This window comes from Lagopus leucura, unplaced genomic scaffold (genome assembly GCF_019238085.1).
Source record: "Lagopus leucura isolate 7727_CA_CO unplaced genomic scaffold, USGS_WTPT01 Super-Scaffold_100029, whole genome shotgun sequence".
In the NCBI taxonomy this organism is placed as follows: Eukaryota; Metazoa; Chordata; class Aves; order Galliformes; family Phasianidae; genus Lagopus; species Lagopus leucura.
The window spans coordinates 4021264-4034720 of record NW_024962280.1 but is presented as its reverse complement, the minus strand read 5'-3'; the positions used below and the strand labels follow the sequence as shown (position 1 = coordinate 4034720).

At 42.8% G+C, this 13457-nt stretch overlaps 2 protein-coding genes across 4 annotated transcripts in view; one reads left to right on the top strand and one right to left on the bottom strand.

The window, feature by feature from the left end:
• Positions 1 to 8092, top strand: part of PHC3 (polyhomeotic homolog 3) — a 31259-nt gene extending 23167 nt beyond the window's left edge. For 2 of the 3 annotated variants that reach the window (XM_042881139.1, XM_042881144.1), the window contains one exon: positions 59 to 8092. In XM_042881139.1, the coding sequence (XP_042737073.1) occupies positions 59 to 213 (155 nt within the window). In that variant the 3' untranslated portion in view covers positions 214 to 8092. The remainder of the gene's footprint in view (positions 1 to 58) is intronic. The other variant, XM_042881141.1, reaches the window with a different exon arrangement.
• A 499-nt stretch (positions 8093 to 8591) lies between these two features.
• GPR160 (G protein-coupled receptor 160) lies at positions 8592 to 11259 on the bottom strand. The gene is made up of 2 exons (XM_042881147.1): positions 11227 to 11259; positions 8592 to 10134 (listed from the first exon to the last, which is right to left on the bottom strand). The coding sequence occupies exon 2, from the start codon at positions 10078 to 10080 to the stop codon at positions 9061 to 9063; it is 1020 nt and encodes a 339-aa protein (XP_042737081.1). The 5' UTR covers positions 10081 to 10134; positions 11227 to 11259; the 3' UTR covers positions 8592 to 9060.
• Positions 11260 to 13457: the final 2198 nt, after the last annotated feature.

The following is a 13457-nucleotide window of genomic DNA, read 5'->3' as shown; positions in this document are numbered from 1 at the left end:
TCACTGTGCCTAGGAATGCACATTTCTGACCTAGCAATTCTTTTTCTGTTCCCTTTAGGTTGTCAAGATATTGCGGATGAATTTAGAGCACAAGAAATTGATGGACAAGCTCTCCTCTTGTTGAAGGAGGATCACCTTATGAGTGCAATGAATATTAAGCTTGGACCTGCATTAAAAATCTGTGCACGTATCAATTCATTGAAAGAATCATAGGGGTGAACGTGGAGGTTTAAGCAACGGTTACTCTGTGACTAAACTAGCAGTAATATGCCAACGACTTCAGCATGGCATGAGTGTTACTGTGATGTTTTGTTGAACATCTGGGCTTTTCCTCCAACAGACTTGGAAAAAAAGAAAATATTCTGCTGGTGATATCACGTAGTCCTTTGCAGGTTCCAGCAATTAATAAGTTCGTGGTAAAGCCCAAATAATGCTTTGAGTTAAATTGGGAGTTCATGGGAAAACATGAAGTGAAATATTCTGTTAATATTCTTTTAAATATTCCCCAGTATGTACTTGGAAGTTTAAGATCAACACCCCAGCACCCTCATAACCTAAACACCAGTTACATTTTCTTGCTGTATTGTCTGTTACGACTTTTCCCACATACAGCAGTTTTTGGACTGAAATAAGAGAAGAGTCCACAGACCCTGTGGAAGCACTAATAGTGGTAAAATGCTATGCATTTAGTTGTGCTCTCTGAATTTCTTTTAGTCTTGGGCAAATTATTTCTATGGAGTAGGTTGGCAGCCTGTTTTCCTTGTACAGACTTACCTTCATCTCTGCCACTGTAGTATTTTCTTTGTTTGGGAATACTATAAGCCATGTAGGCTCTCATTAAAGTCCTAATTACCAGGCTACTGAAATGCAATGGCATCACACTCTTGCCAGAGCTAACTGAAGCACATATATTACTTTACTTCTTGTATGCTGCTGTGCACTAAGAGGGCATTAAGATGTTAGGCTTCTAGTTCTGCATGCTGCTAGTTAAACTAGACCAGCAGTTCTCAAATGCAGATCCTGGTGTGAGAACACTCAGGTTCCCAGTGCCTAGGCATGAGTGGTTTAGTTAGTTCAGGCTGCAACTTATGCTGAGAGAAGTCTACCCTAAAGACTGGAGGTAGAGAGAAGGGTCAGCATAGCTCACAGCCTCTTTTGCCTGTTACCATTTCGTCTTCTAACTTGTCTTTCCTTGTAGTGCATTCCCATTGCCTCACTGGAAGCTTCCAAGCACCTCTTTGTCCACTGACTAGTGTGAGCTGGGCTTGCTGTAGCCTGAGGAAGGAACATGATGAGGAACTCTGTGTAGGAGCAGCTGCCATGGCAGTGGAAGAAGCCTAGAGCTGTAGGTGAGCAGGAGGAATGTGCCCCTTCTAGGCAGCTCTGGAAGAAATCTCTAAGGCCTTGTTTGTGCTTCTGGCAGGAGATTTTTGCTTGAATGCTGCAGACCCAGGCAGTGGGATCAGTGTGTCTCTTTCTTCACTCTCTTGTGTTTTAGGTGGAACAAATGTTTCCCCATTTACTGACACCCTCAGAGATGGGCTCTGAGGCAGCAGCACCTTCTCAATCTTTGCTTCCCCATTACCTGTGTGAAGAAGCTCTCAGAGAAACTTTGCACCTTGTGTTCCTTTCCTCTTGCAGCTCCACTCCCCTTACGTACACGCCTAGCTCCCTAAGCTCTCCTAGAGGGCAGGAAGGGCGTGTGTGCTGACAGAATTACTGTGTATATATTGGAATATGTGTATGTGTCTGCAAATTATGTATTTTATATTTTATGCAAATTGATGCATAATACATGATGTTGGCAGTTGGGTCTGCCTAAATATTTCCCTAAGTATTCCTGGGAAAAAAAAAATTGATCTAAAATTTGAGAACTGCTGACCTAGATCAAAAGGGGTAAATGCACTTACACTGGCTGAAAGGAAGGTTTGTGGCAGTTAGACTAGTATGTAGTATGGAATTGATGACCTGAAAGAGTCAGGATTGCAGAATAAGTTGTGCTTTGTTTTCCTTTAGTCAGATATTTTTTCATTCTTTTAAGAGACCTCCTACCATTGTGTTTCAGAGATCAACATTAGAGTCGATCCTTTTAATTACAACCCCTGGAGCTTTCTGATAGTGGATGTTATTAATTTTTATCAACCACTGAAACTCCAAGTTAGGACAGCCCATTGCTGTTACATGTTAATTTATGGTGAGAGCCCTAATCCAAAAGGCACTGAAGGCTTTGGAGAATTAATTGATGTCTGCGTTTGTTTTGGAGGGAAGTTGCTAATTTGTCTGAGGATTTTTTCTGTCTTCAGTTACTGTTGTCAAATAAACTTAATTGTGAAGGCTCAGTGTTTGGCAATGTTCATTTGAAAGATTCTCAAAGGATGGAGGCAGGAGGTTCCCATTTGTAGCATTTCTGTAAGATACATCATGTAGCATATTTGTAACATAAGTCTTAAAGAATATGTTCTGTTTTAATGAGCTAATTGAAGACTGAAGATATCTTAGTTATTTATCTTTTGGCTTCTGTCTGAAAGTTTTATTATTTTTATATAAAAATGTCACTGGCTAACTTCTAACCTGTCTTCTGATTGTGCTGTTATTTGGCGATGTATAAAGTAGGTGTCCCTCAGTGTGAACTGACAATAGCTTCAGGCATATTTAAAAATGTGGACTTATGTTGTGAGTCTTACTTAAACCTGCAGTTAATCAGTGTTATGTGCATGAGAATTCCACGATTGTTTTAATTTTTGTTTTATGAGACAGCTTCCAGACCTGCAGCTAGTGCTTATGCACAACTCTTGCTGATCACTGACAGATGCCAGCAGCCCATTGCAGACATGATGAACGCACGCCTGCTCTGGTTCTTCTGGTGCAATACGTTTTCTGTGGTTTTGGGAGAGCCATGGATAATGGGTTATGCTTTAAGTGTTCATGAATGCAGCTAAGGATGTGGGCCTAATGCATATGGGAAGGTTTTTCGTTCAACTGTTTTCACATTACTTAGGACTTCAAGTCAGATACAGCTGTAATAACCTACCCTGTTAGAGCAGCACCCATGTTAGAGTTTGCCAGTATTGCTGTGCCATTAAAATCTGTTTTTAAAAAATCATGCCTGTGCACAAAAACTTTCAAGTGCAACTGAAGTCTATTTCAGAAACTTTGGGCTTTTACTCAAAAGGGCAATAAAATACTTGGAACAATATTCCTCTAGAACAACTTTGCACACCGATTGTTTCTGTTTCTGTTTAGGTCAGAGGGATTTTCCCAGGCTTGTGATACCATTTTGCATAGCTTTCCTCACAAATGAAGTTCAACCCACTTTCAGAAGAGCAAGTCTTGCTGATTTTAATTGATTTATTAAGGTGCTCCCATCACACCAGATGTGGATGCTGTAAATCCTTTTCATTTGTTGTACTTCATGGGATTTTGTATTCTGCGTTCAGATTCTGTGCGCTGTGTCTCAGTTATCCCTGCTACATTTCAGTTCCCGTAGAAATGAATGCAGGTTGCTGTAGGATCTTAGCTTGAAATGGAGATGTGTTGGGTGGCTTTTTCCCTTTTTCTCCATCAGCTTCCATCCTACTTTAGTTGGTAATTGAAAGTACAGCATTAGCTCAGGGCAGCCTTCTCAGAGCACTGAACTGAACCCAACTATCAAGATTTCTTCCAATAGAATTACAGCAATTACTTGTCTCAGATTCAAAATGTATTTGGTGTTTTGCAGAAATGCACCTGGATGAAGTGGGTGTGCAGATTGCCCCACACCCTCTGGCTCCTATCACTCAGCAGCCCTGCTTTGTAGTAGGAACAAAGTGCTGAGGAAGCTCAGCCACTTGCAGTGGCTCAGTGCTCTGGCAGCTTAAGGCTGCTGCTTATTGAGGCTTGCCAATGAACTGCCAATTTCTCCCAGCATACGTGGCCCATGCCTCACGTTTGGCATATTTGTAAGGTTTTATCACCTTGCTTATAAAGAGAATTAAAAAAAAAAATCATCTTGTCAATTTAAACTCGGTTGGATTGGATCACAAGAATGAGAGTTTTTAAACAGACTACGTTGTAAATCCATTATATTCATTAATCCTTGTCATTTTTTCAGAAAAGGTGGAGGGTAAAACCTTTGATATACTTCAGTCAGTATGACTGCTCAAGCTGATGTCCTGCAAGCATCCATTTCCTCATTACTTCCCTGCAAACATGTTTTTTTTTCTCTAATAACTTCCTGAATAAGCCACATTCAGAATCCAGCCTTTTGGATAGCACAGGAGACCTTCATAACAGCACATGTGGCAACAAGAGAAAAGAAATGTGAACAAATAAGTATTTGAGCAGATTTATAATAGCCTTGGATCACTTCTTTATCTTGATCTTGGCTGGAAGGAAATGTTCAGATGTTGCTTAACTGTAGTTTGAACAGAAGTTTGTGAAGTATGGAGACTCAGTAGCGTGCTGCTGCATGGCTTACTGTTGCAAGTGCTGCCTGATGCAGATGACTGCTCTCATCACAATCTCAGTGCAGAAACTTACAGCTCAATAAGAGATTAAGAGATTTCTTGTACGTTAACAACTGTATAGCTCTAGGCCATCAAAGAATGCAGTGACAGCTGAGCTGTGGGTCTGAGTTTTACAAATAAATAAGCAGATAATTTATAATACAAGTAGTTCTGCTGATTTGATTGTGGCTATTCATGTTAAAATCATGTACATAAAAGCTTGCAGGGATATTTTCTCTTACCAGTATGGCATAGAGAGTTAGCGTACATTTAGATATAGTCATCTAACCAGATTTCTGATTCTTGTCAGTTGTTCTGGGATGCAGTCTAATTGTCTAGTTGTTCTCGGTAATGACTCTGCAAAAGAATCCTTCTAGGATGCTTTTATTTTTTTCCCAGCTTTTCCCAAACTTAGTTTACCAGAGATGGACAGAAATGATCGCATTCACGAGTTTTGTTTTAGATACACTGCTGTTAATGCTGGGTGGAACAGGGATGGGCACAGCTGAACATGGAGCTCTTTCATGTGCCACTTCTTCTCCATTCATAGATTTGTGATTGTGCTTTTTGCACTTCTGGGTCTCAGCTGTGTTAGCTGGAGGATTTTGTGTCATGCTTGTTTCCTGGGTCTCATGGTCAGCACTTTCACATGTATTGAAGGCCCCACCCTAGGCTGCTGTGTAGGTTTGTGTAACCTCTGTTATACCTTATGCTTATACTGATGCTTGTCCACTTGGAGGTTATATCTATTGCTAACTGGTCTCTTACAGCTAAGGACAGGAAAAAAAAATGAAAGGTATGAATATTCTTGTGATAGGAGATACGTAGTAGGCTTACAGTGTGACTTTTGCAGCTGTTGATCTAAGGTAAGGGTCTAGATAGATGCTCTCTGAGCTTTCTCCATCTTACTATAACTTGAGCACAAATGTACATTTGTAGAGCGATGATCAGAAATACTGCTTTGAATGCAATATTTGAATTGAATGTAATATTGAAGGGGTACTTTAGTTTTGTGTAAAAAGCACTTTTTACATAGGGTTGTTGAGAGGCTTGAAGTTGTTGACCGTGGATTCTGAAGAAGGGTGTCCTTACTGATAATGGAACTGCACTGGAGGCACATATACAACTAATTTATGACACAGCTGTTCTGTGGGTGAAGTCCTGTCCGTGTATGGGAGCACTTGTGCTGTCCTCCACTACCTGGTCAGTAGTTTGCAGCTGGAATGTTGACATCCTCTGGTAGTTGTTTTTTTTTTTTTTTGCTAAGTGTGTGGTTGAAAAAGCAGTGAAACGTTCTGCAAAGCCAGCTTTCCTTTCAAGTATTCTCTGTGTTTTGTAGTCTTAGCAAACGAGTGCTGATCAGGAGAGATGTGTAAAGATGGTTTTGTTGATAAGTGCCAAATAATTTCATTAAAGAGATAGAGCTGCTCACTAAAATCAGTGTTGATTTTTAAGGGACTCTGATATGAGGACAGTGCAGAAGTTCCTCATCAAGTGTTAATACTTTACCCACTGTTCTCACTGATATTATATAATCTTATAAGAATTGAAGGAGTGTAAAACATTTGTGTGGTATAAAGTCATTAGTTGCTGTCACGACACAAGTAGTGATGTATAGAGTTTAGTGGTTGTCTATCATTCATATTGTTTCAGGTCTTACCACCTTCCTGACATTGCTTCTCCTCTTTCAGGCTTGCAGTGAAACTGTAATCCTGTTCTGCAGAGTAATGGTGTTTGGTTATATTGCTTGACTCAAAGTCCAGTGTTCAGACTTCCCAGAAGCACCAGATAAAAGGAAGTGCACCAAGAGTGGAAAAGAGGCTGTTAGGAGGATGATAGGATGAGATCACAACTGGATCAGGTATTTCCCTGCATAAAATGTCAAAGATAAAAATGGGCTTAAAATGAGATGCTGTTCATCTGTTTTAAGTCAGTTACTCGTCAGGAAGCTTAGACACCACAGTTGGGCTCCATGTGTAGACCTGCAGTGCTGCTGTTACCTACGTGGTGGCTATGAATGGCAGCCTGCAGGTTGACCCTCTTTGACTTTTTCCTCTCAAAGAGTATGAAAGAGTTCTTTGGTAACTCATTTATGTAACATCAGTACATTAATAACTGATCTGCCTGCCTGTTGTGGTTTCCCTGTAAAAATACAGTCTTAAAAACTTTAAATGGCTTTAGAAGCAGTGCAGCAACTGAGGGAATTCTGCAGCATCAGAATAGATGAAGACGTGTAAACGTTAATTACAAGTTGAGAATCTGATAAACACGTCTGAACCTTACCCAGCTTCTTGCAATTCCAGTTCTGTCTGCATTGGTGAATCAGAAGGGTGAAACTAACCACACAAAAGGGATCTGAAATGCACGTTACTGAAATAATCTTGCCTTCGTCTGGCTTTAAGTGAATCTAAAATGAGATATTTTCACTTGCTATCTGAGTTGGTACAAATAAGTTACTTCATGACCTTCTGAAATGCCTGGTGCATAACTACATCTGGAGCTGGGTTTTGTTGGTACTTTGTCAAGTCCCTCCCAGTGGGTGTCCAGGTGATGTAAAACCTGGAAGATACCTTTAGACATACTTTATCTATCCTACAGCACGTCAAACGCTGCCTAGAAGTGACTGGGAACTGGGGGCAGGGAATGATTCCTTAAGGCTGTTTTATTTTACATGCTTCCCTACTTCTAAGGTGAAAATAGAATTTCCTCCAAATACATCATCCTGCATAAGTGATGAAACACTTTGTAATGCCAAACTCCTCAAACTTTGCTGCAAACATTGCTGCCTCTTATTACACATAGTAATAAGTTTAGTTTTAAAACTTAGGTTTTTATCCTTTACTGTTTGTTGTTTTTTTTTTTATGGCCTTTTTAATGGATTTTCCAGAAACCATTTTCTGCTGCTTTAAAAATGCTGTCCTTTTGGTTACTGAAACCTCAAAGAAGCTGAGCCCTAGAGAATGGTGCAAGAAGCACTGTGTGGGGTAAAGCAGTAAAATGAAAATTGGACTTTGATACATTGCAGAAATATAAGCTTTAATAGATGATATTTGATTGTGAATTCCTATCATGGAGTGATATACCAGAATATTGCTTTATAATAATTTCTAGCACATGTATTGCTGATGTATCACTAAATCTTGCAATTAAATCTTGTCTATAATTAATACATAATAGTGTAACTGGTAGTCCCAAAATTAAATTCTACAGTTGAAGAGCACAGTGAACTATGTAAAACAGATGATCTTCACCTTGTGAATCATTTTTAAAGCACTTTCTTATTAGCAATTAGCACGTGAATGAATTTTAGATTCTCCCATTTGTTATCATCAGTAGAAGTGAGATTTCTTTAATCTGTCAATGTTGAAACTGACTATACAAATGCTGAAACAAAGCACCTTATACTTGCTGCTTAAATTTGCTTGTAATTGCACCTTTGGTTATCTGCAGATTTTTCTTTAGTATTCTTATGTGATACCATTGTTCCCTGTGGGTCTGAGTGAATGATTAACCAACCTACAACATAATTTACTTATAGTTTCTACTTCAATACAATATTGTACTGTGAGTTCAGTGCTTCAGAAATAAATACTACTTCCATTTGTCTGCTTGGGTTGTGGATCACTTATTTATCAATCCCCTGTAAATCTGAGAGCTTCCTCAAGCTGTAAGAACTTGAAAATTATTGAAGTAGTTTGGAAGTCTGAGCAGGTTTTCCCTTACTGCATTAGGCATGCTTTAGCAAATTGAACTACTTTAATGTCAGTGTGACTTTGGCTCCAACACAGATTCTGTTCTAGTCCAACTCATCCTTTGGCATGTACTCACGTAACCTTGTAAGAGTAGATGCATCTGCTTAGCACAGGGGGTCTGGTCCAACTGTTCATATTAAGCATGTTTGCTTTTCTTTTGTATTAAAGCTCTTATTGCTGTGACTGTAATTCAGCAGTTTTTAATGTGCACGTACATACCTTACAGGAACAGTAACAAGGAAATAACAAAACACTGCCTTTCTCATAGCTGTGCCAGTATACATCTCGCAATCGTTTCCGTAAACAAAGTTTATAGTTCTGTAGGAGGTATAGCTTTAACTAAAACAATGTATTCCTCATTAACCACGCAAAAACCTTGAACTAATAAAATGTTTAACAAGAAAATACACTTAAAAAAAAACAACAACAAAAACCACAGCAGTTTGAACTTGACAGTAGGTCACCTTGATGTAACTGATAATAAAAGGCTTCAGCCCATTAAAGGCTGATGCGTTTTATACTATAAAGCCTGAGACCATTCAATTTTAAAACAATTGTAAAACTGTAGTAATAAACACCACTTTTAACCAAGAACTTATTTTATGTAAATAGTGGCCTTCTCTTAAATACTCTGAAATGGAAATAAAGCCCAGTGTAGAAGTGTGGCACATTCTGGTGCACTATTCCTTAGTGTACTCATGAATGTTGGATTTTCTTCCTGCGGATTGTAGCTCTGGAGATGCTTCCTTGTATTATCTGTAAGGACATGGTCACAGAGCATCAAAGTACACACAGCCCTAGCAGTCTTTTCAGTCAGCAGCTCGTTAACAGATTACAATTACTGTGCCTGGCTTTTCAGCTGGCTCTGTGTTTTCATTGTTAAATGGCATAAAGCAGAATTTCCAGCTGACAAATGGATCTGTAGACCACATCTCCTCTGTCAATTCAATGTCGTGACATCGACACCAGTATGCTACTGCAATAAGAAAGCTGTTGATGAAGTACAGCCAAGGGACGTTCATCTCCATGTAGGCTGGAATCCAAGCACCAAGAAACAAGATGATAAACTGGAGAAGAACAAAAGGTGCCCAAGTGCCAAGGAAGCAGATGAGGAGTCTGGTCAGAAGCTGCCGCTTGAAACAAGTGCTGTTGTCGTTGGGCACATAGGAGAACATCAGGACGGGCTGGCTGGCAAAGGAGGCCACCCTCACAGACAGCAGCATGGTGATCATTTCCTTCCAGCAAACCACGAGAGCCATGCCTATGAGAACCAGCATGGCAACTGAGACCGAGTAGCTCTGCATGCTGATGTAGAGGGGACACTGATAAGGAGAGAAATGGTTCCGAACTTCTAGTTCTTCATAGATGGCAGGAACTTGCAGAACACAAAAAAAGCCTGAGATCCATATGAAAACTACAACAAAGATGTAAAATAGTCTTCGACCTCTTCGGGGGAATTGAGAGGTTTGGGCTATAGTCATGTAGTAATCCAGACCTGCCACGAGATACACCGGGTAATGCAAAGTACCGTAAGTGAGAGAAATGATCTGAGTGAACAGGCAAATGTGGTACTTGGTAAATCTGACACCCCAGAGTGCAAAATCCTCCAAATAGAGGATGACAGCTATGTTCAGCAGCAGTATGAGATCAAGAAGTGCCAAAGAGACACAAAAATATCCCATAAAACTAACTTTCACTTTCTTGTGCTTAACTTGCAGCATGAAGAAATCCAGGCACACTTTTCCAAACATGAGCAGAAGCAGCATGAGGCTGATCTCCAGGGGCTGGTTGAGCTGGGGCTGGTGGTACCGACTAGAGCAATTCTCACAGAGTAGAGCAGCCATCCTCCAACAGTAAGAAGCAGCACAGTAAGTATCACGGGGCACAGCGCTTCATATCTGGAAAGAAAAAAATGTTTGTAGACATTCATTTCTGGGGCAGCTCTTCCAATGAGTTGTTCCATATCGCAGCAACTACCAAAGCTACACCTGAATTCTCCAGCTTCCTGAAGTAAGGGTAAAAAGCTTCACGTTGTCAAGAAGTGCCTAATATTCCTCAAATTATATTCTCTTGGGAGTTAAAAGATCAGTGCAAACTTAAGTTATTTTTCTAGCTACTTTCCTAATGAAAGGTTTTGCAATAAGGTTGATGGTGTTTCTTCCCCATAGGAAGCATGGCAATCTTTCTGCCGGGCTGGGCAGAGGGATGGATATTTCAGAGCTCCTTCATAACCACACAGGATAGAAATTGTGCAACACGCGGGATGTGTTACATTATGGTCCTCCAGTTTGTTACACTCATAGAATCCGCATGGAACAGAGACTGTGGGAATATCCCAAAAGCAGAAAGGCAGCAAACCAATGCATCCTTTTTTTGGTCGCTAAAATCTAACTGTGCAGATCCCATGTAATCAAGCTGTGTCTGTTGGTTGGGGCTTTCTGTGCAGCAGCGTGGTGCTACAGCACTGCACACCTCCCGTTGCTGCTTTTCCCCTGGATGTTGGCAGAAGTTTCCTTATAACAGCTCTTTCCATCTGTTGATTCTCCAGGCGAATGCAAGGCGGCAGGGATGGCAGGACAGTCGCAGGCAGGACGGCAGCATATTAGCAACAACTAGGCGTGCCTTTCTGAAGAAACAGGATGGTGAGGCCGGTGTTTCCACAGCTCTTACAGCCGCAGACGAAAGCAAAGCACTCTTGTCTTTTTTCGCTCTGCTACTCTGCGGCTTTGCTCGTTTTCTCCCTTCCCCCTTATCTGCAGTAAGGCGCTCAACACTTCTGCCTTCTCGCTCGGGTAAAAGTGGATGCGAGGAAAGTCTGAGGTCTGTCAGAAACAGCGAGTACCGCTGCTCGGCGCTCCGCGGCGTCCCGCACAGCGATCACACGGCAGAGCCCCCCGAGAGCCGCCCGCCCTCCTCCCGCAGGCAGGCAGGCAGGCAGCGGGCCCGGCGCTCAGCCGCTCGAGCCGCCGTCCCGCGCTCCGGTAACGCACCTGTCGGTAACGCACGTGTCCTAACGCTCCTCGGCGCTCCCTGCCCGCGCTCCCACCGGGCTCCCGCTCCCGCAGCCTCCCGCCGGCGCTCCCCGGGCCGAGGCGGCGGCTGTGAGAGGTCGGCCCGCTCCCCGCCCGCCGAGGACCCACCTGCCGCGCCCGGCCCTCCGCGCTGCCTCTCGGCGGGGACTTTCCCCGGCGCTCTCAGCCGGCGGCCATGCCCGCCCCTTCGCTGAGACGTGTCGGGGTGCGGCCCCGGCGGAGGAATCCCCGCCCGACCCCCTCTGCCCGCTGGGGATTCTCTCCCCCTAACGCAGCGCACGGGAAGGGATGTTTCCCTGCAAGCGTCGTCTTAGCGAAAAGGTTCTTTGCGAGGGGTTCTCTCCGCTCTGTCCTCCCCTGAGGCTTTCAGCAATTGAGAAAACTTTGGAAGAGATTAGGAGAGGGCTTACTGTTTGTCTAAAGATAATGATGTAGATAAGCCTGAAGGTAGAGCGTGAAGCCTTCTAAATGGGTTGGCTTTTTAGCCTGGACATCCTGTAGCAATCTACTTAATACAATTAAAAAAAAAAAAAAAAAAAAAAAAAAAAAGCAATAACAGCTTTTCTCCTCTTCCAGATCAGCCTAACTAATTTGGTTTTCCATTTGTTGCTTTAATTCCCATCATCCAGCAGCAAACATAGGAGCAGAGCCTGTCCCGCTGTGGCTGCGCTGTTCCCTCAGCTGTCCACTGCTGCAGCTTTCAGCTCCAGGCTGTCTCTTCTTTCTTTCTTTTTTTTTTTTTTCCTATGATGCGTTTGGTAACTCGGACACAAATCTAATGAGTGACAAGACGTGGAGGCTGCGAGTTCATTGCTGCAGCTCCTGCCCCATGTGCAGGATGGCATGCAGAGCTGCAGTGCCTGCCTGGGCCAGGTCACCGTGTGGGAGGTGGTGAGGTGAGTCCTGGGCTGATCAGAGAGCAGCAGTGCTGCTGCCCAGCGGGCCTCAGTGAGGTGCTGGCAGGAGTCAGTGGCATCTGTTAGATGAGTCTGCAGAAACGTAGGCAGAACATGTGGTTTCTGGGCCGTAGTCAGGCCTAGGAGAGCTAAATGTTTGGGAGCATTCTGGATGTGATGCTGAACCCAATTTAACTTACGTCTTTTATAGGGTCAGAGCATCAGGACGGCTGTATTCTTAGTGTGTTTGGTGTCCATTGAGAGGGAAGCATTTTTAATTGCCTTTCTCGCAGGCTAAATCAGTGCTGAATCTGTCCATGTTTGGCCTGTGTGTACAAAAGTACCACGTGGCTGGTGAGACCTGTTCTGAGAGCAGTTTCCTCTCAGGTGCTCTGGAATCTTTTCTGCTGATAAAGATGTTAGCACAGTCTCGTGTGTCAGCTCAGTGCCCTGCAAGCTTTCTGAGCAGGCTCTGTGTGCCCCACAGGCTCACAGAGACCCTTGCAGTGTAGCTCTTTTGTGGGAAGGAGGCATTGGCAGCTGCTTTTGCACGCTCTGTGCTTTGGGATAACCTTACTGCACCAAGCATCCCCACGTTAATGTTAGAACTTTTCAAGCAGGCTGTAATGCAAGATGGATGCCATCAAGACCAAATGCACTGCTTTTGCATTAGCAGTTCCTTCTCATTTTGCACTCTCTATTGAATTAGGCCAGGTTCATCTTCAGTGTCCGCTCAGTTTACAACTGCAGGAAAACTCGCAGGCACTTGACAAATGCTGTCCTCTTAAATAATGACTTGAGCCCATCCTGCTTGATGAAGGCAGCTGCATTCATGTGTGCACAACTCCAGAAAGGCTGAGAAATGAATGTGTGTTTGCAGCTGTGTGTGAAAACATTGAAGATCTTTTCTGGGAGGTGGGTGCTTGAAATGACACTGCTGAGCTCTTGCAAAAGTTGCTTTGCAAGGTCATGTTGGGATTCTGTGTCCCCTGTACTTGAAAGAAATTTTTTGCAGATGCTTCTTCAGGTTCTGGTTCCTTCTGCTGTTTGATGGTAGTTTGGTTTCTGTTGTTAAACTTAACTGTGAGTGTAGGATTTTATGAGAATGGGAAAGGAAACAAGACAGAGCTTTAACTTCAAATCTAACTTGATCCATTTCTGAAAGAAACAGAGGAGAGAGACTGGATGCAGCCAGCACCCTTCTCAAGGAGCGGTGTTGTGCTCTGCTCTCTACCTCCACCTGTGACAGAGCTCAGCTCTTCAGCCCCATGGCTCACAAGTTTCTCCTTGCAT

Excerpts from the sequence above, each read along its gene's own strand:
- GPR160 (XM_042881147.1), bottom strand. The coding sequence starts at position 10,080 with ATGGCTGCTCTACTCTGTGAGAATTGCTCTAGTCGGTACCACCAGCCC.